This window comes from Bombina bombina, chromosome 1 (assembly GCF_027579735.1).
Source record: "Bombina bombina isolate aBomBom1 chromosome 1, aBomBom1.pri, whole genome shotgun sequence".
Taxonomy (NCBI): Eukaryota; Metazoa; Chordata; class Amphibia; order Anura; family Bombinatoridae; genus Bombina; species Bombina bombina.
In genome coordinates, this window is record NC_069499.1 from 1,334,123,703 (window position 1) to 1,334,149,495 (window position 25,793).

The following is a 25,793-nucleotide window of genomic DNA, read 5'->3' on the forward strand; positions in this document are numbered from 1 at the left end:
TTCAAAATTTTACAAATTTGACACTTTTGCTTCTTCGGAGGCTATTTTTGGGAGAAAGGTACTTCAGGCAGTGGTTCCTTCTGTTTAATGTTCCTGCCTTGTCCCTCCCTTCATCCGTGTACTTTAGCTTTGGTATTGGTATTCCATAAGTAATGGATGACCCGTGGACTGACTACACTTAACAAGAGAAAACATAATTTATGCTTACCTGATAAATTTATTTCTCTTGTAGTGTAGTCAGTCCACGGCCCGCCCTGTCTTTAAGGCAGATCTAAATTTTAATTAAACTCCAGTCACCACTGCACCCTATGGTTTCTCCATTCTCGTCTGCTTTGGTCGAATGACTGAATATGACATGTGAGGGGAGGAGCTATATAGCAGCTCTGCTTGGGTGATCCTCTTGCAGCTTCCTGTTAGGAAGAGATATATTCCATAAGTAATGGATGACCCGTGGACTGACTACACTACAAGAGAAATAAATTTATCAGGTAAGCATAAATTATGTTTTTTGACAAAGCTTCTTTAGCTTTAAGACATTCGCTCTATATAAATACCCCAGGCAACATAGAACTCAAAAATGTTTTATTCCATCTGGACTTTCAATATACAAAATTACAATAATGATTAATAAAACAATTAAAGCCACACAGGGAAACATATATAATTATAGCTAAGTGACGCGTATAGAAAATTTGGAGTGACATAACAAGGCCTTGACAAAGACGCCTGTAACAGGTGAATCGTATATTGGAAAATCCTTGTGCCAGAGAGAGGGAAGTGGTCACATGATCAGACGGCATGTCTCAAGAGAGAGATCATGTTAGCTCTTTGTAGAGACAAGAATGTGGTTAATATTCCAAACATATGAAGATAGGACTAAGGTCTGTCACGAGACTAGCAAGCTTCTGATTATTCAATAGGATCATTGGAAAGGATTTATTCCAGCAAAGACAACCAATTCTCAGTGGATTTTAGAGTGTATTTATGACAGTCCCTAAAGTAAAGAGTTTAAGGCACATTATATTAGAGGAGTTCTTACCAATTGAGAAGTGGGGCTGATACCTTTTCATCTGATCTCTGCCATGTAGTTTTCCACACTCATTCCTGAAACACTAATTTAGACTTGTATGCCTCAGGTGATATATAATGTTAAAATGTATTTTCCTGTATCTCCATGTTGTTGTTATAGTATTCTAATCTAATCATTTTAAATCCTTGCATTCTACACATTTGTCATCAGTTTATCCTTTTCAGACCTTGTATGCAGAAATATGGATCTACACATTAGGGGTGAAGAGAAGTTGTTGTGTTTTGTAGCTGCAGCAACAAGAGAGAGCAAGGCTGAAATATATTTTGGGGGCAGTATGTGATAAGAAATTTTGAAAGAGTGCTTAAAGGAACATGAAACCAAAATGTTTTCTTTCATGATTCAGATAACGTATACAATTTTAAACAACATTCCAATTTATGACTATTATCTAATTTTGTTTATTCTCTTGTTATCCTTTGTTGAAGAAGCAGCAATGAACTACTGGGAACTAGCTTAAAGGGACAGTCTACACCAGAATTTTTATTATTTTAAAAGATAGATAGTCCCTTTATTACCCATTCCCCAGTTTTGCACAACCAACACAGTTATATTAATATACTTTTAACCTCTGTGATTATCTTGTATCTAAGCCTCTGCAAACTGCCCCTTTATTTTAGTTCTTTTGACAGACTTGCAGTTTAGCCAATCAGTGCCTGCTCCCAGATAACTTCACGTGCACAAGCACAGTGTTATCTATATGAAATACATGAACTAACACCCTCTAGTGGTGAAAAACTGTTAAAATACATTCTGAAAAGAGGTGGCCTTCAAGGTCTAAGAAATTAGCATATGAACCTCCTAGGTTAAGCTTTCAACTAAGAATACCAAGAGAACAAAGCAAAATTGGTGATAAAAGTAAATTGGAAAATTGTTTAAAATTACATGCCCTATCTGAATCATGAAAGTTTATTTTGGCCTAGACTGTCCCTTTAATGCATTAGGTGAGCCAATAACATAAGGCATATATGTACAGCCAGCGATCAGCATCTCCTGAGTCTACCTAGGTATCATGTTCAACAAAGGATATCAAGAGAACAAATCAAATGAGATAATAGAAGTAAATTGGACAGTTATTTAAAATGACATGCTCTGCCTGAATCATTGGGTTGTTTGTCCCTTTAAGGATATGATAGGTATGAAACACTGATGGGTTGAGGTGCAGTACAAGAGACATTTGAAAATGAAAAGCGAGTAGTTAATGATGGAAGAGAAAAGGTTTACAGAATATCTGAAGATACTGTAACTATAGAAGATACAGCTGTGAGATTACTGAGAGCTCTGTCAGTATTTTGAATGTAATAGTGTAGCTTATTATAAACCAGTCCATCATATTTTGTAATTGGCATCTGGGTCTCACAAGGATTTATTTTTAAGATCTCATTTTATGTTGTGAAATAATCACATGGCAGAAAGATGTTCTGTTACATTGAATTGCTGCTGTGAAAATGTGCTCTGTCATCAAACACTGATTACTATCCCAGTCACAGCTCCCAACGTAGTAAAACTTCTAGTGAAATCTGCACATTTTTAAAGCAACATGAAATCTGGAAGAAAATAATATTATTTAAAAGTTTTAAACAACTGCTTCTATATGGTTTGTATAATGTTTAACAGCTAAGCACATCTGTCATATTGCAGTTAACGTATTCACTACATTGCTAGTCTAAATCAGTTACCTCCCTTTAGCTACTTGTATGTATTGGATGGGAAATGATAACCACCATTTTACCTTTCTCTCTCTCTCTCTCTCTCTCTCTCTCTCTCTCTCTCTCTCTCTCTCTCTCTCTCTCTCTCTCTCCCTCCCCCCCCCCTCTCTCTCTAAAGATTTGCTGGCTCTTGATCAGAGCAAAACCTTCTACAAGCCAGACTGGTTTGATATTGTGGGATCAGAAGTGAAGTGCTGTAAAGAAGCTGTATGTGTGATTGACATGTCATCCTTCACCAAGTTTGAGATCAGTGTGAGTATCTTTGATTTAGTTTATTACACTGAGATTATTTTAAAATCTTGTACATTTTCCCATCTTTGTTTTACTATTAACTCATTTGTTTCAAAGGCATCCATAAATGTGTTAACAGTGCTTCGGCCTTCATAGGTTGCATTATTAGGTCATTTAACCTGTCTTTGTTAGACTTTTATCAGACTTCATTTTGATTGCTGAAAGATTGGTAACGTGGTATATTTTTTAAGAGTGTACCTGGGAACTATAAACCTTTTAATGTGAGGAAGTAAAACCTCTTGTAGGAAAGAAAATAATCAATTAACTTAAAAGGATCAAGACACCACATAATTACATTTGTGTCCTGCTTCTATGTTGTAATCTGGAGATTAATCTAGCACTAAATAACTAATGCAATATTGCAGTAGAGTTCATCTAAATTTCATTTAAGCCTTAAAGTCTATAGAGATCTTTTATGTTACCACCATTGTGCACAGTTTATAACAGCAATGGAACTAGGCCTAAAGCAGTTGGACAGCATTAGTTATCCGTGGCCTCTTATTTGTTTTATTATTTGTTCTGTATTACAGCATCATTCCGTATTCATTGTACATTTCTGTACTACACCTATCTGCTTATATTGATGTTGTTCCCTATCTATACAGTATGTACTGGTATGCTCTGACACCTCTACTGTCCTTCTCAGTCACCTGGGGACCAGGCTCTAGATATTCTTCAGTACCTTTTTTCCAATGACCTTGATGTCCCTGTTGGACATGTTGTGCACACCGGGATGCTGAATGAGAGAGGAGGATACGAGAATGACTGCAGTATTGTAAGAGTCAACAAGCGAAGGTAAGTACCTTATACTGGAGAAATTGTAAATCAATTAAAGTACCAATAAAAAAAAATTCCATTAAGTAAATTATTGCTTCTTAACATTTCCTGTCATATTTCAAAACCCTTACCCTGTTACTTTTCATAACCTTTTTCGATAAATGTAGCTAGCCAGTGCCAATTTAAACTCGCATAATAAGATTATATATTTAATGTCATATTTGTATTGTTCTAAAATATTTTTATTACAGGAATTGTCTTTTTGCACTATACTTATCCTATAGAAACAATTTTACACACATTACACACACAATATATATATATATATATATATATATATATAAACTGTAGCAAAGAAGCACTCACTGAACGATTCCAACTGTGACAAAAGACTTTAATTCAAACGAGTGACGTTTCGGGACAATAACAGTCCCTTCCTCTGACTGTTATTGTCCCGAAACGTCACTCGTTTGAATTAAAGTCTTTTGTCACAGTTGGAATCGTTCAGTGAGTGCTTCTTTGCTACAGTTTATCTATTATCTTACAGCACCCTGACAAGTTGCATAAGTTGGTGAGAGTGCACTTACACCATCACTTGAAATATATATATATGTCAGATAGAAAGTTAGACGCCCTCTTGCAAGCACACAACTAGATTAAAAGCAAACCCTGAAGAGTTAGTTACAGCATTTGGCCAAATGTTGATAGGCCCAGGACCACGTTGAGGTCTCTTCCTCCCTGGGTCACTAACCTACAGCCACACAATGCATGCATTCAACCAAAGACACTGAGATACAAACAAGGGTGACAAGGCCTTTTCTTATTTCTCTAGACACATAGAAAACACTGAAATGGACTGCACTCTCAAAGTGGACTGGTACATATCCATTGACCCTGCAAAACTCACATCCCTGGGTGCTCACCAGCACCCACAGACAGCTGCACAGCTTGACTCAGTTACTCAGCCAGTTAACCCCAGACCAGCCTGGGTAAAAAAACCCATAGGGAAAATTACAAAACAATTTCTAGAGACTGCCAGACTTTATCTGTGTTGTATGAGAGAGCAGTCCATTTCTGTGTTTTGGTCAAACTGTGATTTTTGGTGAATAATTTTATTACGTATTTTGATGCACCTTAACAATACAATTTTTTTCCTGCCTATTTTTGTGTGAATGGTTCAATTATTCATTTTGTACTATTTTAAAATTACGAATTATATTGTGCACTATTGTAATGTATGCATTTCCTTCCCATACAAAAATGCAGCATACGCCCCTTAGCGAGACATCCTGTTTTCAGGGTGAAAAGTGGCTTTATATCATTCCACCAGCTAAATAGAAGGGCTGGGGAGCTTTCTTATAGAAACTCGCCAGCCCCGAGAATCATTTTAGAAACAGAGTCTTGGTGTTTTGTATTTTAAAAATCCCAATTATAAGTCTATTGAATTCTCCTGAAAACAGCAATTATTTCTACATTAAACACACAGTTTGACCAATTTAATTGACATTTAGCAGCTTTGTATTTATCAAATATACATATAATATATTTTTTGATTGTCATCAGCTTTGTATAGACCTGAGCATATCTTTTAGTGATTATTATATGTACCAACTGCATTAGTCAGTATTGTCAAATGAGTGATCATATCTATTTTTTTTTCTCTTATTTACCCTGTATAAACCTCAATAGAACTTTGATTGCAAAATGTTTTCCTTTTATTATTCTTATTACTGAATGTTTAATACATATCACAAATGATAACATAATGTACTTTTAAATATTGATATTGTTAGGCTATTATAATATTTTACATTTAATATTACACATTTTGTATTATGGTTGACATCGTTATTTCCGTAGTTGGTTGACCTTTGTCACCTATTTCAGTTTCTTCATGATCTCCCCAACCGATCAGCAGGTCCATTGCTGGTCATGGCTGCGACAGCACATGCCAAGCGACAGCGATCTGGTGCTGGAGGATGTGACCTGGAAATATACAGGTACTTACAGGCAGTTAGAAGAGCATCTTGGACAGGGAGTGACACATTTCATATAAAACCTTGCAGTCAGCCAGATTAAAAAAGATGAAAGAAGTAGGTATACATTTTGTTAGGTGACAGGCCATAATTTTTACATCTAGGTGTGTGTATTTAAAAGGTAATGAAACCAAGATTCATATAAAACATGCAATTTTAAACAACTTTCCAATTTACTTCTATGATCTAATTTGCTTTGTTCACTTGGAATCCTTTGTTTAAAATTATACCTAGGTATGCTCAGGAACAGCAATGCATTACTGGGAGCTAGCTGTTAATTGGTGGCTGCAAATATATACTTATTAGCTCACCCAATGTGTTCAGCTAGCTCCCAGTAGTACGTTGCTGGTCCTTCAACAACGAATACCAAGAGATTGAAACAAATTTGATAATAGAAATAAACTAGAAAGTTGTTTAAAATTGTATGTTCTGTCTGAATCATGAAAGAAATGTCCCTTGAAGCCCTAGTCTAAGGTAAGCAATAGTCATTGTGCCCCATCTTGTTATGTGAAACTCCTGCACACGAACAATGATATTTTTGTCCCAGAGAAAAAATATCTGTGACTGGGAAAGCAAAAAGTTTAAGAGGATCTAATTTAATCAATTAAATGGAAGTGCCACTTGCATAAACTGGATTTCTCCCAATTACAGATATACAGATGTACCTTGGTGCTTTTGTAAGTAGCACTTTATGTTATATCAATCATGACTGATATATACTATATACTAAATGTTAAAGGGACCTAATACCCAATGGCTAAATCACTTTAAAGTGATGCAGCAAAGCTGAAAAAAGCTGCCAAGTAAATATCACCTAAACATCTCTTTATTTTACCTCAAATTTTATTCAGCTCACAACAGTAAGTGCTCTGTAAATACTTTCAGCATGTTGGGAAAAAAATAAAACAGCCAATCAGCTTTACCAGTGCTGATGTTACACTTTACTTTACAGTAATCTCATGAGATTTCACTAAAATATTGCAAGGTTTCATAGTGAACTTCCTTAAAGGGACATTAACCCCAACATTTTTCTTTAATGATTCAGAAAGTTGTTTAAAACTGCATGCCCTTTCCAAATCATGAAAGAAAAAATGTAGGTTTCATGTCCCTTTAAACTGCATAAGGAAATAACATGACTGTGTCTGTGCATGCCAGAAGCTTGCTCCCTAGCAAGTCCTGGGACTAGCATCCTGCCAGTGTTAATTTTGACGGCAAATTTCAATTTAGTCTTAGTTTTAGTCTTTTGACTAAAATGCCATTTTAGTTTTAGTCGTATATTAGTCATCTGAATTGTTTTAGTTTTAGTCTAGTTTTAGTCGACTGAATCTCCAGTAGATTTTAGTCGACTAAAATCTAAGGGGTTTAGTTAAAGTGTAATGCATTATTTAAGCATTTCTCTATTATTTGCAAACTGATTATATACTCCAGGAGTAAACATAACACCTGTTATTATTTATGGTATTAAGGTTTAAAAATGCAATACAGACACCGATTTAGCCGTTGTGATATGTAACATCTTTATTAAAATTAAAATTAAATAAAACCAAGTTTCATAAACAAACGGAAGTGCAACTTTAAAATATAAAAAATCAAAACTGTAAACTGTATTGGCTGTATTGCACATATTACCTAATATAAAAACTTTAACAGTTCTCTGTTAATAATAAAAACAAGTATCAAGTAACTCAACACAACAAAAAGTTTCTGCAGCTAGCACAGGCATAACAAATCCATATTCGTGGTTTATGCTTATTTCTTTAGGAAGAATCAATTGATTGTTCACAGATTTGTAAAATGTTCGGCAAAGATTAGCACTGCTCTAGAACTTCCAAACTCATTATATACTCCTGGAGTAAAGGTTTATTAACCTGTTTTTATTTGTGGTATTAAGGTTTGAACATGCAATACAGAATTAACAGATTTAACTGTTGTGGTATATAACATGTCTTTATCTTAAAATTTAATAAAATTAAGTTTCGTAAATTTTACAAAAGAGAAATAATTGGATATGGATTGATTATAACAACTTGCATAAAATGTTTTTGTCAGCAAATTTTGATTTAGTTTTAGTCATAGTCTTTTGACTAAAATGTCATTTTGATTTAGTTTTAGTCATAGTCTTTTTACTAAAATGTCATTTTAGTTTTAGTCGTATTTTAGTCATCAGAATTTCTTTAGTTTTATAGTCATTTTAGTCTAGTTTTAGTCGACGAAATTAACACTGCATCCTGCTTGGCTGCTTAAAATCTCTTTACAATGAGATGTGGCTACTGAGAATATTTTGAGGTAAAATATCTTTCTTTTTTACTAGAGATGTTCATGTGATATTTTCTAGTCGGCTTTTTACAGCTATGCTGCATCACTTTCAATTGCTTCAACATTTGTGTATCATGTCCCTTTCATTAAAAAAAACAACAGTTGAGCAAAGTTGTCTACAAAAATGACTAGATAGATATAAAGTAGATAGAGCTAAAGTCTACAGTAGCAATTGCTGGAAATCTAATTAAAGGAACATTCCATTCAAAATTGGAATGCATACGGATAATGGGTGCGTTTCAGTTTTAAATAGAAGCCTTTTTGCAAGATACACGTATTAACAAAAAAATCCTTATAGTAATAGATACAGCTGTTTCAAGGGTGTATTTAACAATACTATGTGAACCAGCTCTTGCTAAGAGAGCCTAAGGTAGTTGTATCATCTGGTAACCACTCAAGCCCCACCAGTTCTCTGGCCAGCTGCAGTATTTAAATGCTGGTGCACTGAGAATATCTAGCTGTTTCACATGCACATGCAGATAAAAATTCTTACACGCTGGTAGCTTTTACTAGAAGCATTTTTTGTAAATATGTTTCTATCAAAAGGTGTAATTCATCTATGTACATTTCAATTGTGACTGGAACGTCCCTCTAACTAAATGATTACAGGCAATAATTTTGAAAGGTATTTGCTCAAAATGGAACCCAATTTACCAAAATAAAATTAATATATGCCCCTCCTTTCACGCTGATGAACAGGAATATATTGCTCAATCTTTACTGTCAGCCTTCACTGCCTTTTTTTTTCTGAAACTAACCATTATCTGAATTTCAGAACTGCTTTTCTCCAGATGGGCTCTGATATGCAAGCTCCCAATATACAAGAATAGCCCTAGATTACATTTTTATTAAGTGTTTTGGACTATGCACTTGCGATTAGAGGGGTATAACAACCCAGAGGTCCCAAAGCAATATCATTTTAGCTTGGAAGGGGGCAAAGAATGTGGTTGAGGTGTTCTAAAAGTAGATGTTCTTCCCTAGAATATATATGTTATATGACCCTACTGTACCCTGCAGTTCACCAGAGGTCCAGTCCTTCTGCATTCATGGGATGCCTTTAAGCTATATGTTTCTTGTTAATGGTTTCTCATTAGGAAAACATTGTGTCAGATTCTACAGCCATATCCGTTGTGTATTTTTAATCTGTTTCCCTTCAGATTATATTTAATGATGTGTCTGTTTCTGAGCATGTTTGTGTTAGATGGCAACAAAAAATATTTGGATATGTTTTGATAAAGAGATTCCCTATACACACTGCAGAAACCATATCTTTTCAGTTTGCAGTGGTGTTTTGTTTTTTACTTTTAGTCAACAATGTCAGCATTACAGTCAAACCTCAGGATTCTTCCTTTTACTCCTGCAACGCTTTTAAATTCTCAATAAATAAGTGCATTAGGTTTGTAATTGGCATTTTTAGGTTGTGCATGTACATTCAATTCCATTTAAGTATGCAAATTATGTATCACTGTTAAGCACTTTATTCAAAATAAATGTTTTGAAAGCATTTACCACTGCCATTTTGTTACTAAAAGTGTCAGGTATTTCCTATTTTAGAGCAGCCCAAGGACACACCCCTTGAATAGCCTTTTGTAATGTTCCTCGTCTTGCAGTGCTCAATCAGAGGTGCTGCTCTAAGATGAAATTTGAGACTTTGTGTAGCATTGCTTTATATACTCAAACTATCTCAGGATAACTGCAGTATGCGTTCCAGGCCCCCAGAAGGGAGGGGGGAAGCACAATTTGCATAGGAAATTATAGCAATGCCAATTAAAATAATAAATGTGCTTTTTTTTTTATTTCAAGCGTGCTGTGTAAATTAATTTGTTTGTCAAATCACAAATCAATCAATTTTATTGATTCTCTGCATCAGCAAAGCTCCCCCTCCACTGTTCCAAGTTCTTGGTAACCTCAGATAGGCCTTTGGTCACTGAACAAACATGGTCATATTAATATTCAGTATCTAGTTAGCATTAACAGTAATTAGCATGATTCTACTGCTGGCGTATGTGGTAAAAACACAAAAAAACTGCATATCCCAGCAGCATATCTTTCAGATTTTCTGTGGGAAACTGCCATTTTTAGTTTGTGTTTACCCTTCTCACTTTCTTCCTTGCCACAAACATTTACCAAATTTCTAGCCACCCTCATTTTATCAGTATCAGGATGACATCTTCATTGTAACTTCATCAAAGGATGTTACTTGAAAACACAAACATTTTGTGGGCAAAGTTGGATATTCAACCTTTAGAAGTTATCTTATTATGTGTTCCTAGTATGTAGAAATGGGGAGAGGCAGTCCAAGTGAGCTTTTTTGAAGGGACATAAAACATGTTGAGATCTGTGCATATCCTAAAAGGGCTAATATAATTAAAATAGTTTGCATACATTTAAAAAAAAAATGCTGGCAAGTATTTTAAAATGATTTTCAAAAATAAGCAAAATGAATTACATAGATAAGCTGCCTGGAGCAACCAACTCCACCCCCCTTATCAGTGTTTAGATACAGGCATTGTATTTCAACTGAGTTCACAGCTTCTAGTCATGCTCCAGCAGATAATCCATACGCACTTTTTCATTCTACTAAAACAACAATAGATATAGATACAGCCATAGAAGGAAATGTGTGGGGGGAGTTAGAGCTTTACAATTCAGAAACTAAAAAGAAAGGGTTAATGGCGAGGCACTGCAGTATAAATTTGCAGGTAAAGTAATTAAAATACATATTATATTTTGTCTCTATCCCTACTTGTTTTTTTGTCCCTTTAACAAATGACAAAAGAGTGGTAGATTTTCAGACAGATGTATACTGTATCAGTCTTTGGGTTAGAGGTAGGCTCCTGAGTTTAACATAATTATTCATTATACTAGAATAACTGACAGTACTCTGAACTGAAACACCGCTTTAGATCAAGGAGGTGTGAGACGGAGAAGTAAAAAACAATGATTCTATTTTATTTAGTTTACTTTCAAAACAGAACATGAATGTGTAATGCTCCTGGGTGGCAGCCATGATTGTTGGTTTGGTTATAGGCTGTGAAATCCGCTGATAATCACGTATTAGAGAAGCCATACACCCTTCCCATACAGATTCTGTTGTAGCAGTGTATGAGGAGCAGATTGTTACTAGTTATGCAGAGTCTTTCACCTCTTACTACAGGATTGATGAGGCTGCCATGGTGGCCCTAGTGTGGGTATCCCTTCTCTCCTACTATACTGCGGTAATCCAGGTAAAGCAGCAGAACTACACAATGTTAAGTATTGGGTCTAGATTGTGGAAAGAGATTAGTTGAAGGTAAAGCGAGAACAGAGGAATTTCCAAGCTTTCAGGGGAAGTTGTTACTGCTTTTTAGCAAGATGGAACCTTAGCATTCCTATACTGTTGGTAAAAGTAGTTTGCGTGCTGCACAACTACCTTTTAAGGCTTATTGTGCATTTAATGGAAGAGTAGGGATATGTCTGTGACTGCACAGCTTCTGGAAATAAATTGCACGTTTGGGGGGTGTCTTGCAGAGGTGTGGGAGTCAATTGTTGCTAGGCAACCTTAGTTATCACCCAAGCAATATCAAAGAATACGTGGTTGATAAGTTAAGTAAAAAGTAATACTCATTACCAGGGATACTCATGGAGCTGTAATTTAATGTCTTATTTATTGTACAATGATTTGCCTTTACAAAGTTGTAGATGCTTACTTCAATTTCTCCAACATTGGTGTGTCCGGTCCACGGCGTCATCCATAACTTGTGGGAATATCTCTTCCCCAACAGGAAATGGCAAAGAGTACAGCAAAAGCTGTCCATATAGTCCCTCCTAGGCTCCGCCCACCCCAGTCATTCTCTTTGCCGTTGCACAGGCAACATCTCCACGGAGATGGTGAAGAGTATGTGGTGTTTAGTTGTAGTTTTTTATTCTACTATCAAGAGTTTGTTATTTTAAAATAGTGCTGGTATGTACTATTTATTCTGAAACAGAAAAAGATGAAGAGTTCTGTTTGTGAGAGGAATATGATTTTAGCAGCAGTAACTAAAATCGTTTGCTGTTTCCACATAGGACTGTTGAGAGGAAATAACTTCAGTTGGGGGAAACAGTTAGCAGACTTTTCTGCTTAAGGTATGACTAGCCATTTTTCTAACAAGACTGTGTAATGCTGGAAGGCTGTCATTTCCCCTCATGGGGACCGGTAAGCCATTTTCTTAGTCTCAAACAGAATAAAGGGCTTAATATGGGCTATAAAACTGGTAGACACTTTTATGGGCAAGATCGATTGCTTTATTTGGGCATTTTATAAAGCTTGATGTTGATATTCACACTTATAAACTTTGGGGAACGTTTTTTAACGTCAGGCACTGGTTTAGACACCTTTTCAGTCAGGAAGGGCCTTCCCTGTAGTAGGCTGAGCCTCATTTTCGCGCCATTACTGCGCAGTTACTTTTGAGAGCAGGACATGCAGCTGCATGTGTGTGGGTCTGAAAGTTGTTGAAAAGGTTCCTAGAAGGCTTCATTTGGTATCGTATACCCCCTGGGTTTGGTAAAGTCGCAGCAAAGGCTGTAGCTGGGACTGTAGAGGGGTTAAAACTGTAACCGGCTCCGGTTTCTTCATTTTAAGGGTTAAAGGTCTCAAATTTGAGGTGCAATACTTTGAATGCTTTAAGACACTGTGGTGAAAATTTGCTTAAAATTGAACAATTCCTTCATAGTTTTTCACTTATTCAGTAATAAAGTGTGCACTGTTTAAAATTTAAAGAGACAGTAACGGTTTTGTTTAAAAACGTTTTTTGTACTTTATTGACAAGTTTAAGCCTGTTTAACATGTCTGTGCCTTCAGATAAACTATGTTCTGTATGTATGGAAGCCAATGTGTCTCCCCCTTCTAAATTGTGTGATAATTGTGCCATAGCGTCCAAACAAAGTAAGGACAGTACTGCCACAGATAGTAAAGTTGCCCAAGATGATTCATCAGATGAAGGGAGTAGACATAGTTCTACATCATCTCCTTCTGTGTCTACACCAGTTTTGCCCACGCAGGAGACCCCTAGTACTTCTAGCGCGCCAATGCTTATTACTATGCAACAATTGACGGCAGTAATGGATAACTCCATAGCAAATATTTTATCCAAAATGCCTGCATATCAGAGAAAGCGCGATTGCTCTGTTTTAAACACTGTAGAGCAGGAGGGCGCTGATGATAATTGCTCTGTCATACCCTCACACCAATCTGAAGGGGCCATGAGGGAGGTTTTGTCAGATGGGGAAATTTCAGATTCAGGTAGAATTTCTCAACAGGCAGAACCTGATGTTGTGACATTTAAATTTAAATTAGAGCATCTCCGCGCACTGCTTAAGGAGGTGTTATCTACTCTGGATGATTGTGACAACCTGGTCATTCCAGAAAAATTGTGCAAAATGGACAAGTTCCTAGAGGTTCCGGTGCACCCCGACGCTTTTCCTATACCCAAGCGGGTGGCGGACATAGTGAATAAGGAGTGGGAGAAGCCCGGCATACCTTTTGTTCCCCCTCCTATATTTAAGAAATTATTTCCTATGGTCGACCCCAGAAAGGACTTATGGCAGACAGTCCCTAAGGTCGAGGGGCAGTTTCTACACTAGCCAAGCGCACTACTATTCCTATCGAGGATAATTGTGCTTTCAAAGATCCTATGGATAAAAAATTGGAGGGTTTGCTTAAAAAGATTTTTGTACAGCAAGGTTACCTCCTGCAACCTATTTCGTGCATTATTCCTGTCACTACAGCAGCGTGGTTCTGGTTCGAGGAACTAGAAAAGTCGCTCAGTAGAGAGACTCCGTATGAGGAGGTTATGGACAGAGTTCACGCACTTAAGTTAGCTAATTCCTTTATTTTAGATGCCGCTTTGCAGTTAGCTAGGTTAGCGGCGAAAAATTCTGGGTTTGCAATTGTGGCGCGCAGAGCGCTCTGGCTAAAGTCTTGGTCAGCGGATGTATCTTCCAAGACAAAATTGCTTAATATCCCTTTCAAGGGTAAAACTCTTTTTGGGCCAGAATTGAAAGAGTTTATCTCAGACATCACTGGGGGTAAGGGCCACGCCCTCCCACAAGATAGGCCTTTCAAAGCCAAGAATAAGTCTAATTTTCGTTCCTTTCGCAATGTCAGGAACGGACCGGCCTCCAACTCTGCAGCCTCTAGACAAGAGGGTAATGCTTCGCAAACCAAACCAGCTTGGAAACCGATGCAAGGCTGGAACAAGGGTAAGCAGGCCAAGAAGCCTGCTGCTGCTACCAAAACAGCATGAAGGAGTAGCCCCCGATCCGGGACCGGATCTAGTAGGGGGCAGACTCTCTCTTCGCTCAGGCTTGATCAAGAGATGTTCAGGACCCCTGGGCACTAGAAATAGTTTCTCAGGGTTATCTTCTGGAATTCAAGGAACTATCCCCAAGGGGAAGGTTCCACATGTCTCACTTATCTTCAAACCAAATAAAGAGACAGGCATTCTTACATTGTGTAGAAGACCTGTTAAAAATGGGAGTGATACACCCAGTTCCAACCGTGGAACAAGGAATGGGGTTTTACTCAAATCTGTTTGTGGTTCCCAAAAAAGAGGGAACCTTCAGACCAATTCTGGATTTAAAGATCCTAAACAAATTTCTCAGAGTGCCATCGTTCAAAATGGAAACCATTCGAACGATTTTACCTACAATCCAGGAGGGTCAATTTATGACTACCGTGGATCTAAAGGATGCGTATCTACATATTCCTATCCACAAAGATCATCATCAGTTCCTAAGGTTTGCCTTTCTGGACAAACATTACCAGTTTGTGGCTCTCCCATTCAGGCTAGCCACTGCTCCAAGGATTTTCACAAAGGTACTCGGGTCCCTTCTAGCGGTTCTAAGACCAAGGGGCATTGCAGTGGCACCTTACTTGGACGACATTCTGATACAAGCGTTGTCTCTTTCAAAGGCAAAGGCTCACACAGACATCGTTCTGGCCTTTCTCAGATCTTACGGATGGAAAGTGAACATAGAAAAAAGTTCCCTGTCTCCGTCGACAAGAGTTCCTTTCTTGGGGACAATAATAGATTCTTTAGAAATGAAGATTTTCCTGACAGATGTCAGAAAGTCAAAACTTCTAAGCGCTTGTCAAGTTCTTCATTCTGTTCCACATCCTTCCATAGCTCAGTGCATGGAAGTAGTAGGGTTGATGGTTGCAGCAATGGACATAGTTCCTTTTGCGCGAATTCATCTAAGACCATTACAACTGTGCATGCTGAAACAGTGGAATGGGGACTATACAGACTTGTCTCTAGTGATTCAAGTAGATCAGAAGACCAGAGACTCACTCCGTTGGTGGCTAACCCAGGACCACCTGTCCCAGGGAATGAGTTTACGCAGACCAGAGTGGGTCATCGTCACGACCGACGCCAGTCTAGTGGGCTGGGGCGCGGTCTGGAACTCCCTGAAAGCTCAGGGGCTATGGTCTCGGGAAGAGTCTCTTCTCCCGATAAACATTCTGGAACTGAGAGCGATATTCAATGCTCTCAAGGCTTGGCCTCAACTAGCAAAGGCCAGATTCATAAGATTCCAATCAGACAACATGACGACTGTTGCTTACATCAATCATCAGGGGGGAACAAGGAGTTCCCTGGCGATGAGAGAAGTGACCAAAATCATAAAATGGGCAGAGGATCACTCCTGCCACCTAACTGCGATCCACATCCCAGGAGTGGAAAAGTGGGAGGCGGATTATCTGAGTCATCAGACATTCCATCCGGGGAGATCTTTGCCCAGTTGACTCAATTATGGGGCATTCCAGACATGGATCTAATGGCGTCTCGTCAGAACTTCAAGGTTCCTTGCTACGGGTCCAGATCCAGGGATCCCAAGGCGACTCTAGTGGATGCATTAGTAGCGCCTTGGATCTTCAATCTAGCTTATGTGTTTCCACCGTTTCCTCTCATTCCCAGGCTGGTAGCCAGGATCAAGCAGGAGAGGGCCTCGGTGATCTTGTTAGCTCCTGCGTGGCCACGCAGGACTTGGTATGCAGACCTGGTGAATATGTCATCGGCTCCACCATGGAAGCTACCTTTGAGACAGGATCTTCTAGTACAAGGTCCATTCGAACATCCAAATCTAGTTTCCCTTCAGCTAACGGCTTGGAAATTGAACGCTTGATTTTATCTAAGCGCGGGTTTTCGGATTCTGTAATAGATACTCTGATACAAGCCAGAAAACCTGTAACTAGGAAGATTTACCATAAAATATGGAAAATATATATCTGTTGGTGTGAATCCAAGGGATTCTCATGGAGTAAGATCAAAATTCCTAGGATTCTTTCCTTTCTCCAAGAAGGTTTGGATAAGGGATTATCAGCGAGTTCTCTAAAGGGACAGATTTCTGCTTTATCTGTCTTATTACACAAACGTCTGGCAGCTGTGCCTGATGTTCAAGCTTTTGTTCAGGCTTTGGTCAGGATCAAGCCTGTTTACAGACCTTTGACTCCTCCCTGGAGTCTGAATTTAGTTCTTTCAGTTCTTCAAGGGGTTTCGTTTGAACCTCTACATTCCATAGATATCAAGATGTTATCTTGGAAAGTTCTGTTTTTGGTTGCTATTTCTTCTGCTAGAAGAGTTTCTGAGTTATCTGCTCTGCAGTGTAATCCGCCCTATCTGGTGTTCCATTCAGATAAGGTTGTTTTGCGTACTAAACCTGGTTTCCTTCCAAAGGTTGTTTCCAACAAGAATATTAACCAGGAAATAGTCGTGCCTTCTTTGTGTCCGAATCCAGTTTCAAAGAAGGAACGTTTGTTACACAATCTAGATGTAGTTCGTGCTTTAAAGTTCTATTTAGAAGCTACAAAGGATTTCAGACAAACGTCTTCTCTGTTTGTCGTTTATTCTGGCAAGAGGAGAGGTCAAAAAGCTACTGCTACCTCTCTTTCCTTTTGGCTGAAAAGCATCACCCGATTGGCTTACGAGACTGCCGGACGGCAGCCTCCTGAACGCATCACAGCTCACTCTACTAGGGCTGTGGCTTCCACATGGGCCTTCAAGAACGAGGCTTCTGTTGATCAGATATGTAAGGCAGCGACTTGGTCTTCCCTGCACACTTTTGCCAAATTCTACAAATTTGATACTTTTGCTTCTTCGGAGGCTATTTTTGGGAGAAAGGTTTTGCAAGCCGTGGTGCCTTCCGTTTAGGCAACCTGATTGGCTCCCTCCCTTCATCCGTGTCCTAAGGCTTTGGTATTGGTTCCCACAAGTTATGGATGACGCCGTGGACCGGACACACCAATGTTGGAGAAAACAGAATTTATGCTTACCTGATAAATTACTTTCTCCAACGGTGTGTCCGGTCCACGGCCCGCCCTGGTTTTTTAATCAGGTTTGATGAATTTATTTCTTTAACTACAGTCACCACGGCACCCTATGGTTTCGCCTGTTTTTCTCCTGTCCGTCGGTCGAATGACTGGGGTGGGCGGAGCCTAGGAGGGACTATATGGACAGCTTTTGCTGTACTCTTTGCCATTTCCTGTTGGGGAAGAGATATTCCCACAAGTTATGGATGACGCCGTGGACCGGACACACCGTTGGAGAAAGTAATTTATCAGGTAAGCATAAATTCTGTTTTTTAGGGGTATGTTAATGTTTATGATTATTTTTAGAGGTATGTTAATGATTATTGTTATCTTGATTGCTTTTTGAACAACAATTTATTTGTTTGTGCTAAGTGTAGGCAGTTCTCTATTTGTGCATAGACTTTATAGATGCGTAAAGCAAATATCATTTTGACTACTATAATTATATGAGGATACTTTTCCCTCTAGTTACTGTTTAGATAGAACATCACCTAGTTTTCGTGGTTAATATCTGGCTTACAATAATGTTTGCATAGTCTGTTTAATGTTAATATTTGATGGATATGCCCATTTGTACGGGCATGTTCTAGACATTATTTAAAAAACAAAAAACAAACAGAACATGACACTAGTAGGTAAATGAGAGATCTCTTCTTTGAAAGCTTTCGAGGGGTTAGTGCTATGTTTGTGTACATCTGGGTTGACATATTTTAATGCAATAAATCATATATAAATATGACCAAAGAAAGGGAATGTATCATTCTGTGGCATATTTCATTACCTTATGTTAGTTTTGTCTATGCATTTTATGAAATTGTCATGTTTTGAGAGCTCTGTCTCTCCCACAGCTCCTCCGGTCCTTATAAAAGTCCTGGTTTGCAGAGAGCCACACCCAACCCTCCCATTCCTTCTTCAGCCCTACCCTCTTCCCTTCCCAACTCCACCTGATGTGACATTACTGCCCTGGTTTGGTGTGACTCCTCCCATAGTCTCCCTGACTAAGCTACCATCCTCCCCACCCTGGTTTGTCTCCAAGAATTGTTAGGAGGTATGTTCTCTGCGTTTGAAATCTCCCGAATCACAACATTGTTAGTTTCTCTAATGATATGTGTGTTTCCCTTATCTTTTAAATATAATTTGCAAATTAGCTGAAAGAGATGTCCTATATACAGTTAAAGGGGAATCAAACACCTTTCTTTCAGGAAATGAACATGCCCCCAAAGTGTGAACACTTTCTGAATACATTGACACCTTGTTTGTTGCAATTGTTCTTTAATGGCTAAAGTCCCCCACCACTTACTTTATTCAGAGTAGCCAGTCGTTAGTTGTTACTAGAGTAGATGAAGCTTGAAACCGTTTTTTGCCCTTAGGAAAACTTGCATTGTTTTATAGTATCTTATCACCTCTGCTAAGGCCATTTAGGGACAGATATATAGCAGCATAGCATTGGTTATATTACATGAAAACTGTGCAAAATACTGTTATACTTCAATTTATTTATTTTTACTAAACATTTTATATTCCATCTCACTTTGTTTTATGTCCCTTTAAATGTTATATGTCCTTTTAAGGAATTTTTCGGGTCTTCTGATAATTTGAATAAAACTATGTATTATTAAATTGCTTTGTCTCATTTTCTCTGTAGCCCTGAACCTGATTGGTCCTCGTGCCATGGATGTGCTTTCTGAATTATCCTATGCCCCGATGACACCTGACCACTTTCCCTCAATGTTTTGCAAGGTGAGGATATAAATCTGTTCTTTTAATTTGATTTACAAGTCTACTCTTTCCGGCTGCTTTACTTGAAAAATGCAGGCTCTAAACATGTTCTCAAATTTATAATACACCAATGAAACACAATCTTTTTTTGTGAAGTGAATAAAGCATCATCCATTTTCAGCCACAGGATATTTTGATGGATTTCTTCCATACACACCTTCAAGCCTACATATTTAGTAATCTGTGGATGATGATACTCTAGTCTATAACAGAAGAAACAACACATATTTCTGTGTGCCACCTTTGTATGTTTTGCTATATAGGTGCTAAAAAAATATTGTAAAATTGTTTAAGTTGGAATAGCATCCTTGTATGAAGAACCTGCAGTACATTAACCTAGGACTCAACACATTTTTGAAGATCTAGAAGTTAGGCTACAAAATATAGGAGGCAGGCATTTTTTCAGTTTTTATGGGGATAATTCATCCCTTTATTTTTCAGAAATTGTTACACAACAGTGAATGAACCTCTTGCCTACTAGACGTGTATCTCGGCATTCGTTTAGTATACAAATGCAGAAATGCACATGTCTATTGCCTACCATCTTAACAGGCAATTAAAAGGTTAAATAACTGCACAATACATTTGCGGTACCAAAAATGCACATAGAGTGACTTATATTGCATGAAGTATGGTTGCTTTACAACCACTTGTATCAAACTTTGTATAACAAAGTATAATAGGAATTATAGTTCCCATGTATTCACAGAGGCTACAGTAACCATTATGCCAGTCATATTTCATACGGGATATAAAAAGCCTGGCTGTTTGTTAGAAGAGCTCTCAAATCTCAGTGCCAACACCATTTTTGGAGCCCTGGGTTAACAGATGCATCATTCAACATTATGGCCCTTATTCCAAATTGTCAGATTCCTAACTAACGGCAAAATCCACTTGAGAAATTCAAGCTGATATTCCAAACCAAGGGGTGCAGGCTGATGTTGCAGGAAAATATATGTGCTTGCAATATTTTATGCTTTGAGCAGTTATACTGACTTAGGATATCATTCAAAAAGCAAGCAAGAATGCAAACCTGCTTGACTTCTCGCTGCAATACTTCGCCATCCGCTTGCTGTCAAGCGAGCACCATTGTAAGCAAAGGAAATAGTGCTAGACAGCAGTGCAGAAAGAAGTACTTGTATATACATAATGCATCATTTTATTTTAATGAAAGATTTCTTCTTTTTTATGTTTATATGCACACATAATACTCCGTAAGTTACATAAAAATTACTGGAAAAAGAGGTGGAACACTTATAAAATGTTCATGATTCAGATAAAGCATGCAATTTTAAACAACTTTCAAATTTACTTCCATTAAAAAAAATGTGCACAGTCTTTTATATTTACAATTTTTGAGTCACCAGATCCTACTGAGCATGTGCAAGAATTTACAGACTATACGTATATGCATTTGTGATTGGCTGATTGCTATCACATGGTACAAGGGGAGTGGAAATAGATATAACTTTGAAATTTGTTATAAAAAAATCTACTACTCATTTGAAGTTCAGACTAAGTGCTATTGCATTGTCTTGTTATCTTGCATTTGTTGATTATGCAAATCTAATGTGTTGACTGGTCCGATCTGAAAACCCCCAAAATAATAACACCCACATTTCTCTACTTGTTTATTTTTTTCTTTTAGTAATGCTTGAAAACTCGCTGCCATTCCTGTGTATATGAGGCCTTGTGTTTTTCCTTCATTTCTTTTTGACTATACTTGAATAAAGCCCTTTAATTTAATTAATGAGTTCTGTCTTTGCTAATACAAACTCTATCACATTAATTCCTGTACTCGCCCCCCCAAAAAAAAATGCAACATTAAATTGAGCAGTTTCACTTTCTCCATTTTGTCTGTCCCCTGACAAATCTGGTTTCCTTTCTATTCCCTTACAGGAGATGAGTGTGGGCTATGCCAATGGAATCAGAGTAATGAGTATGACGCATACAGGGGAGCCAGGCTTCACACTGTACATCCCTATTGAGGTGAGCAATAATGCTGCTGTCATATCTAGAACAATTAGCACTTTAGACCTAGTGACAATGAGACTCTGAAATGTGATGAATCTGGGAACAGTTGAATACAAATTTTTCTACAAAAATACAGTAAAAAAAATGCACCCATCTATGAATTGCTCAGTTATAATGATTGATATATATATTTATTTATATATATATATATATATATATATATATATATATATATATATAATGTGATAGTGTTTTTAATGTCTGATAACTCCACATCAGTACTGCAGATATAGAGCGTATTATTCTGTCAATTTTTTTATGCAAGGAATATATAATATGACTGATTTTTCTCACCCATAGTATGCATTGCATGTCTACAATGAGTTGATAAGTGTGGGGCAAAAGTATGGCATTCGTAATGCAGGATACTATGCGTTACGAAGTCTGCGTATTGAGAAATTTTTTGCATTCTGGGGCCAAGACTTGGACCCATTCACTACACCACTGGAATGTGGTCGGGAATTCCGCGTAAAGCTGGACAAGGTAAGGGGTATGAAAACTCTCTAAGTTCTGAGCATATAAACTTATATAGAGTTCATGAAATAATACCCGTTCCTCAGAAAATCACAATAAGTGTAATAAAACTGTGCTTACTTAAAACATCGGCATCAAAGCTGTGCACCATGGGCATACAGAATGATAGAATATAGAAAATAATTACAAAGCAGCCCATGATTTCATCTTTGATAAAATACGGGCAAAAATAACAAACAAATCCACCACAAAGATGGAAGTTATTATTTTCCCAGGACAAAGGTTCAATAGCCTATCCTGTCAGTGTGGTGTTTAGATTATTAATGACTTAAAAAGTAAACACCCACATGATGAGTATCAAAACATATACTACTATACAATAAATGTCACATATGTAAATGCAATAATGTATTGGTTTCATATTGGCCAGATATGGTATAATAAATGTGTGCTCATGTGGATAAGATTAAAGGGACAGTCTACTTGATTTTTTTTATTGTTTAAAAAGATAGATAACACCTTTACTACCCATTCCCTAGCTTTGTACAACCAACATTGTTATATTATTATACTTTATAACCTCTAAGATAGCCTGTTTCTAAGCTCCTGTAGGCTGCCCCTTATCTCTTAGTTCATGTGTGCTACATAGTAACATTGTGCTCACTCCCATGGAGAATGATAATGGGTAAAATGCAAAATTGTAAAAATCTTTAAAAAAAAAAAAAAAAGCACTGAGATAAGGGTCTTCGATTCAGGTAATCATAGAGGTATAAAAGTATATTAATATAACAGTGTTGGTTATGCTAAGCTAGGGAACAGGTAATAAAGGTATTATCTATCTTTTTAAACAATAACAATTTTCAGCATCTGTCACTTTAAACCAGGCAGCAAAAGAGCTAAGTGACGGTGTCACATTCACCTATTGGTTACTATTGATACAATATTCAAATATCACCACTCACCTCAAATATAGTTAAGAGAACCACTTACTTTAAGCAGTTTAAAGAAATATGCAAAAAATTACCAAAAGGTATAAAAAAACAAATCATCCAATCAGAATGGAGATGCTTCCTATGAATTGTAGACTTAATGATCTTATTGTTTTGAGGGAGCGCAGACACCATAGTATTTGCTTTAAACATTTTAAATGCTGGTAATAGCTGTTTCTGAAACTGACAAGCCTATGTTTCCCCACTCACACCTTACGAAACATTTGGCCACAGCTTTTTCTCTGATGGCTGACAATACCTTGTCTTGTTAAAATAACGGATTCAGTGAGAAAGAGTCCCAAAGTTAATGGAAACCTTCCTAAGAGGTGCATGTCAGGAGTTCTGTTTTTCCCAGTGAGAAATTGTATTCTTTAAGATAATAACCATACTGTAACATTATTTTGATCAAAAGAAAAGGATTACATTGTTATTGTACTTGTCCCATGACAGGGCTGCAATTTTATTGGCCGAGATGCCTTATTGCGCCAACGTGAAGAAGGAGTATTCAAGCGATTTATCATGTTTGTTCTGGAGGACCACGACACTGACCTGGACCTGTGGCCTTGGTGGGGAGAACCAATCTACCGTAATGGGGAGCATGTAGGCAAAACTACTAGCAGTGCTTACAGTTACACTTTGGGCAAACATGTGTGTCTGGGGTTCGTTCACAGTCAGGATCCCATCACACCTGAGTTTATTAACCGAGGAGAGTATCAAATTGATATTGCTGGTCAGAGATTTCAGGCCAAAGCCAAACTGTATCCATTCAGCTCTTTATTTACCCAGAGGCGCAGGAAAGAAGATTTAGAGATGGGATATTAAGACCAGTCGTACGTGGGAGTGGGATAATATAACTGATGAAGTGTGCTGCAAATCAGTGGGAAAACAATGCACTTCTGCTTAAGACAAGCTAGTGGAAGATGTCAGTATATCCTTTTGTATAGCAAGAAAGAGGAGAAAGACAAACGCTGGTTTACTGTGAGCTTCAGAGAATTATCATAGCTTTGGTTATAGATGTGTACGCCAGAGCCAGGTGAAGTGAAAAGGGAAGATATAGCATGCATCATATTGAATTCTAGAGGAATACTGAATGTAACAATGGTTAGTAACTGTGGGTTGCCAAAATTAATGCTACAAATCAGGACCATTAATACTGCATCGGTTATGGATTCTTGTGTGTACTGAATTTGCTGGTAATAAGAAAGCAGTGGTTTTGTGTTGCAGTAATTAAGTGGTCCTCTCTATGTACTGTATTTTTTTTAGGATATCAGTTTTACCCAGTCTTCCTCTTAACTCTGTAGAGCGTTTATATAGAACGCTTCCTCTAAGCACATTTTCATGATCTTCTGTGCCATGACAGTATAAACAAATGTCGTCTATACAGCGACAAACTTTTACACATATTAGAAGCTTGAGATCTGATAAAATGCAAAAATTACATAAAGTACCTATTGATTTTAATCTTTTAAATGCACTTTAGGATTGTGATACATATCCACAAAACTTAATTTGGTTAGGTGGTTATGACCTTGAACCCAAAGTACATATTTTTATTCTGGGGGTATATCTATAGCTTCTATACTAGTTCATTTGTGATGGTTCGTTTTGAGAAAATACACTCCTGTGTCCTGTTTGTGGTCTCCTAGCTCTGTTAATGCTATGGAGCAAACATACTCAAAGCTAGTGGCATGGATGTACCAGGCTGTGAGTGCCACAAGTTCTGCAGTGCAATGTTCTTATATTTTTATTGTTGTATATAGATAACAGTAACATACAAATAAAGCACATAGCTTGAGAAATTAAATTATGTTCACTTCAAGAATAAAAAGATCCAAATTTAATCCTTCACTACCCTATGGGATGGGATAGCTCATTTGGTTACCTCAGATGTGTATCACTTGCCAGGGATCAACCAAGCGCTTATTTCAGTCACCTTCTATTACCTGATCTCCTATATAAGATTTTCACCAACACCTTTATAACTCTTGCTCCAGCGACAGCTACAAGATACACATTCTCTATACCATGTCTACTTAGGTAAGTGTTGTGCATCCTGGCTAGCAGATTATAAGATGCAGATATCGGAATCCTCCCTGTTTCCAATAACAATCTGTATTTATCGATTAGGATTTATACAGCTTTATATGTTACAGTTTTATAAGTATGTGATTGCAGGATGAGTGTAATGACACACACTTTGTTTTCCTGTTAGTTTGTGATCCTCTGAGTGTTATGTAAGGACAAGTTCACACAGTGAATCACAGCATTCTCTGGTTAAGACATAGTTAACCTGTGCTATGCAAAATATGTTATTATTGGAAGCAGAGGCGAGTCCTGTCTGGCAGTGTCTTGTGTTTACTAGACAAATTAACAGTTCTGCCCAATATACATAGAGTTCTCAGTCCAACAACATACTCTTTGTGAGGTGCTTATATTTACTTCCACTCAGTGAGTGGTCTGCAGAGCATTGCGTGTACTTTTTTTTTTACAGATATACAGAACATTGCATAATCTCTTCTGCAGCGCCATTTACAGACCTGCATATTGTCAGAGCATTGACTATTTCTGAACTGTAGTCATGCAGAATGTTGTGTGAACCCTGATATACTGCAGAATACTATGGGATCTTCGTGAACAACAATTTTCAGAATGTTGCTTTAGGCAAGTGCTTTTAAATCTGAGATCAGTAGTTTTTCAAAGTAATATAATTTAATAAAAAGTTTAATAGAATTACTGATATGACTTATCTTTTCAGCACAGGAGTGATTACACAGACATTTTACATTCTAACAGTAAATGCACTTTGAATAATAAACATGTTTATTGACCAGAATACATTACTTGTTGAAAGCAGAGGAAATTAACATTAAGACCATAAAGTATGTCTTCTTAGGTCCCTGGCAGAACATTGGGAGCAAGAGCCAACAGAGAGAATAATCCTTCACTGAATTACATGTGAGCAGTATCCAACTC

General features: G+C 37.5%; 1 protein-coding gene across 1 annotated transcript in view; it reads left to right on the top strand.

Moving 5' to 3' along the window:
• PDPR (pyruvate dehydrogenase phosphatase regulatory subunit) overlaps positions 1-25,550 on the top strand; it is a 69,329-nt gene extending 43,779 nt beyond the window's left edge. Inside the window, exons 12-18 of the mRNA XM_053702182.1 lie at positions 2,915-3,048; positions 3,734-3,882; positions 5,752-5,864; positions 19,190-19,284; positions 21,223-21,312; positions 21,658-21,840; positions 23,271-25,550. Of these exons, the coding sequence (XP_053558157.1) occupies positions 2,915-3,048; positions 3,734-3,882; positions 5,752-5,864; positions 19,190-19,284; positions 21,223-21,312; positions 21,658-21,840; positions 23,271-23,642 (1,136 nt within the window). The 3' untranslated portion in view covers positions 23,643-25,550. The remainder of the gene's footprint in view (positions 1-2,914; positions 3,049-3,733; positions 3,883-5,751; positions 5,865-19,189; positions 19,285-21,222; positions 21,313-21,657; positions 21,841-23,270) is intronic.
• Positions 25,551-25,793: the final 243 nt, after the last annotated feature.